The sequence below is a fragment of the Rosa chinensis genome, chromosome 2 (genome assembly GCF_002994745.2).
Source record: "Rosa chinensis cultivar Old Blush chromosome 2, RchiOBHm-V2, whole genome shotgun sequence".
NCBI lineage: Eukaryota > Viridiplantae > Streptophyta > Magnoliopsida > Rosales > Rosaceae > Rosa > Rosa chinensis.
The window spans coordinates 62,700,627-62,705,460 of NC_037089.1; the positions used below are offsets into that span (position 1 = coordinate 62,700,627).

The 4,834-nt window shown below is 36.6% G+C and overlaps 1 protein-coding gene across 2 annotated transcripts; it reads left to right on the forward strand.

The window, feature by feature from the left end:
* The first annotated feature begins 317 nt into the window (after window positions 1–317).
* On the forward strand, window positions 318–3,609 carry LOC112189189. Of its 2 annotated transcripts, XM_024328461.2 has the most exons (9): window positions 318–527; window positions 660–746; window positions 844–902; window positions 1,241–1,336; window positions 1,478–1,555; window positions 1,819–1,881; window positions 1,963–2,136; window positions 2,907–3,002; window positions 3,411–3,609. In XM_024328461.2, the coding sequence occupies exons 1-9, from the start codon at window positions 344–346 to the stop codon at window positions 3,477–3,479; spliced, it is 906 nt and encodes a 301-aa protein (XP_024184229.1). In that variant the 5' UTR covers window positions 318–343; the 3' UTR covers window positions 3,480–3,609. The 2 variants fall into 2 exon arrangements, with proteins under 2 accessions (XP_024184229.1, XP_024184230.1); XM_024328462.2 differs by lacking the exon at window positions 1,241–1,336.
* The last annotated feature ends 1,225 nt before the right edge of the window (window positions 3,610–4,834 follow it).

The following is a 4,834-nucleotide window of genomic DNA, read 5'->3' on the forward strand; positions in this document are numbered from 1 at the left end:
TTAGTGGAGCAAATGGGCAATTTTTAGACTAAAATTGGGTAAGTGGTCACGGCCTCTTAGGAATTTGCTCGAAAATTCAAAGTATTCTTTTAATATCTATGGTTTTTTTTTTTTATCAGATAAACAATTTAAATACCACAATTAGTGTTTTGTGAGTCGAACTCACAATCTCTCACTTATAAAAAGGAGACTATGTCATGGTCGGATGGTTCTTAGAAATAAAAAAAAAATTAAAAAAACTTAATCTTGTAACGGCATGTCGTTTATCCTCCCTTGTAGCATTAGCGGCAACTTGAAAAGTAGAAAACGGTTGGATGTGAGAGACAATGGGAAGAAAAAACCAATGGCGGGTGTACTTCCTTGTTCATCATCAACTCTCTCTCTACTAACTCCACTCAATTTCCATTCTCAAGAGCAATGCAGAGCTTTGTATTCTCAATCTTTAAGCACCCAAAGGTGTGGCCTTTTTGTTTGTGCTGCCAAGAAGAAAGTTAGTTTCACAGACCAAATTCTTGATTACATTGAGGGTAAAAATCTTTATTTTTTCATCATTCTTACTCTAATATAAGGTTCTTACTGGACCCAAATTGGTATTATTTGGTTGCTTTATGTGCATACTTGCTGTTTTGTTCTGAGTCATTGTGTTTGATTGTGTGAAGGGGGTCCTAAGTTGAGGAAATGGTATGGGGCACCTGAACTTTTACCTAAGGATGGGTCTGTTGCTGAAGATGAGGACGAATTATCAGGTGGGTGTTATGGCTTGTTTAGATATCTGTGCATGTTTATGTAACTATGTTCATGATGCATTCGGTTCCGAAAGAATTGTGACATGTTCTTATGCAGAAGGAGATGAAACCAGGGATGCTGTTTTGGTAACTGACGGAGATAGCGAGATGGGGCAGGTGCGTTTTCTGGCATTGTTAATTTTTCTGATGTACATCGATCAGAATCTACATAGATACTACATGGGGATATAGAAAACAGAGGTATAAGTGGTGAGTTAAGTTCAAACTGTCATAAGTACACAGCCCAATGAAAACAGCTAATATGTTATAGTGATCCTGAACATTAGAGCACAATCATTTTTATGTGTTTAGGTGTAATATATTTGAATCAACAAATCTAGAGTTATATTAGTCAAGGACTTATCATATACATGCTTCAAGATCAGTGCTTACAGTTACACTACCCTTGATTTTAGAATATGGATTCTGAGCCCTGTCATATCTAGCCAATGTAGATGGTAATATTGTCATTGATTGTCAAAAGAGCTAGAGTAAAAGCATTGGTGAAGGATAAGCGGGCTGCACTTGAAGCATTTGGAACTTATGTTGAGGTAGGTGGGAATTAGTTCCTGTAAATTTACCCCTTTTGAGATGGAAAGGATATTCTATTGTTCATGTCGCTTGCTTTGTTCATGTTTCTTGTCATTGTACTTTAAATACTGATTACATGGTTTTGGATTTTGTTTACATAGTCATTGACTGGAGATTCAAGGGACAAGCCATTCCTAAGGAGAGTGCTGAGAGGAGTTTCCACAGTAATATGCCCAAATGTATGCATATCTACACCTGGAACTTACTGACTTAATTTTGTCTTCCTATATCATCACTTAAAGCATGCTCCGTACATAATTCATAGATCCCAATTCACCAACTTTATATCACCATACCTTTCAAATTCTAAAAGCCTAATATTATCTCTATATACTGTTGCAAAGCCATATTTGGCTTCTTAGTTGTCGAGATCTTTTTGACATGATACCTCTTTTGAAACTGAAACGTTGAAAATGTCATTTAAATGTTTTTTCTTTGTCAGGAAGGTTTCTTATCTACTGTTGGGAGCTTGAAAGGGGTAAACCATGTCATTCTCTTATCTCAGGTACCTCTCTCTCTCAATGTTAGAAATAACATCACCACTGTAAAAAAGGAAATGTTTTTACTGTGATTAATAAGGTAGCAGTTGTCTGTTTACAAAGGTGCCGGTGGCATTCAAGCTCTCATGAAAAGCAATGCAAGAAAATTAGCCGAAGAAGATGAGTCAATACTGATGGCCTCAGGAATCCCTTACACCATCATCAGGGCTGGCTCGTTACAAAATTCTCCAGGTGGAACTCAGGGCTTTAGCTTTGAAAAGGTTAGTTGGCACCAAAGTTTTCTCCTTCTTTTCATGGAGCCATTATGGAACTAAACATATGTCATATGTGGGTCAGTTATGCATAATTTCTTCATGCGCTTTGCTATATTCAAATCAGTCTGCTCACTGTTATTATTCCTTCATATTCCTATAGTCTAATACACATGGGAGAAAAATATGTGGTATTCACATTTTGTGAAGGAGGCCTGGATTTTTTAGCAATTGTAAGCAATCATAGACAATGTCTGAATAGATCAATATGTAAAGTTCGCTCATATGATACAAAAGTACATTGGGAGTTGGAGATTCTAGGTGTATTGCAATGGCCCTTTTTTCAAATGAAAGAGAAACAGTCCACAGACAAGTAGCTGCTGATACAGCAGACTTGCACAAGAATCTGCAGAAAACAAAAGACAGTTGATAAAACACAAATCCAAGCAGGAAAAGACGAACAAAACATAGTACTGGAAAGACCCCATAATTGACATAAACCCCTCCTCACTTTTATTCTGAAATTCCAGTAAACTGAATTTTTAAATCCTAAACCCTTGTAAAAACTCGCTTATTATAAGTTGTATGATTTCTTCCTAGCCTGGTAGGTAATTGATGATAAAAGATTTCCATGATAAATAGTAATAGAGATATAACAGTTCATTAGGATGAAAGGTTGGAATGGGTAACAGCTAGTAGATACTGTGAACTCGTTCTGTTTGGCTGATTGCTGATTTCTATAGGCGAGTAATAAACTCACTTTGCGTTGTTTATGACAGGGAACTGCAGCAAAAGGAACTCTTAGCAAAGAGGATGCGGCCTTTATTTGTGTGGAAGCAGTTGATGCAGTCCCCAAGGAAAGATTCATATTTGAGGTAAACATACACTTATAGAAATAAACAAAGTAGTATCTGGGTTTCTCTTTTTTGAAGAAATTCTGGATGAAGTTACCACATCTGTTAATGTTTTAGCTGTCGTTAGGATGTTCATAGTTATGACTTAGGCAAGCACACGACAAATATGGAGTCATTGCAGTGGAAAGATGTTACTAACAACAAGTTGATACTCCAAAACTAGTAATTGAGGGAAAAATCTAAAAATGGAACAATACTAAGTGAAAGGTGATATAAGAAAATAGGATGATGTCTTTACCAGTGAAAAACCTGTTTTAATTTATTTTATCTCTGTCCTCTACTCCTCTCTACATATTCCCTTTTATGATTTTCTTGATAAGAGGGTAACGCAATTAAACAATGTTTACTGTATTGTGTGATATTATATAGGTGGTGAATGGAGATGACAAGGTTTCAGATTGGAAAGAATGTTTGAATAGACTAATGGAGAAATCTTAACAGCAACTTCAGTAATCATTGGTATATTACATCCTTCTTTCTGTAAGTGTTTATGTGGGTGTCTTTGAATAATGGAACAGTTATCATGAAGGAAAATAAAAGGGGGTACAAGTTTTGTTTGTTCGTAAAAGAAGACATGCAAATGGGTTGGCGTGTGTCTGAGAGAGAGAGAGAGACCGATCATTCTACAGCCCCAAGTAAATAATTAAATACCGTTATCCCTTTATACAGTAACAAACTTACATTGGCAATGGTCTAAAAATAAAAATTAAAAAACAGTTTTGCCGACGAACTTGCATCCGCAATGGTCTCATTTCTCTTCAGGATATTGAAGAACATAGTCGACACTCAGTCCTATGTTACAAAGCACATATGGCGTTCAGATAATTCTGCTACCAACGCTGCGGCCGATTGGCCGAAGTATCTCAACTTATGCTTCTTGCTAAATCATACCCGGAATCCAGATGCTTAATGCAGGGGTTCCACTCGTTGGAATATGATGGCACCTCATTGAAAGAAAAGATACAAGTATGCCAAGCATCTCATGCAACATGAACCTATCTAACTACGATGTACAATTTGTTTTCTATAACTTGGTTTGCTTTAGAGATATCAAGTATGGAGGTCCATGCTTCTTATTCAATCCTCTTAAGGGAGAAGTTCTGATGCTCCCACCAAGGAACGTTAAAGTTCCGGTCAAATATGAAGATCTCCATCTCTTTGATAGGCTTGGTATAGAAAGCAGAACTGCACCAAATTAACCTAGCTATATGATTATCCTAGTTACGACTCTTGGCTCATGCCTGATGAGAGTAGTCCAACCAATGCTACGAGAAAGGACATAGAAAAAATAACATCCCTGAAGGTTAATTTTGCAGCTTTGTGGGTGCCCTTGTATTTTACGGCACGTCCTTTGACACTGCGAAGGTCAAGGCAAATGTCAAGAAGGTCATGAGTAAAAATCAAAGGGTTTTTATCATAGGTGGGATCTGAACTATGTCTGACCGGACTGAATGGTACCTGGACTTTTAAAATGATCAAATAGGTACCTGAACTTCCAAAACCACATCATTAAGGTACTTCCGTCTATATTCCGTTAATCCTCCGTTAATTGCAGGGATAAATCAGACATTTCACCCAAATTGACCACTAAAATGACTGTTATAACCTCATCTGACATTTTGTCCATTTCCCTCCTTTCTATCTTAATTTCCCTCCAAAAAAATTGACTCTTCCCCCAACACTATTCATGTAAAACTTTTCATCAAATTTTACCTCCAATTATTGTCTTTCGATAAATAATAATCAACATCTCAACATCAAGTTTTCTTGAATAATTTTTATTGTTCTTCAAA

What these genes read in the sequence shown, in the direction of transcription:
- LOC112189189 (XM_024328461.2), top strand. Translation starts at nt 344, where the DNA reads ATGGCGGGTGTACTTCCTTGTTCATCATCAACTCTCTCTCTACTAACT. An exon ending in AGATGAGGACGAATTATCAG is followed by an intron (nt 747 to 843) that starts GTGGGTGTTATG and finishes GTTCTTATGCAG; the next exon opens with AAGGAGATGAAACCAGGGAT. An exon ending in GAGATAGCGAGATGGGGCAG is followed by an intron (nt 903 to 1,240) that starts GTGCGTTTTCTG and finishes TAGCCAATGTAG; the next exon opens with ATGGTAATATTGTCATTGAT.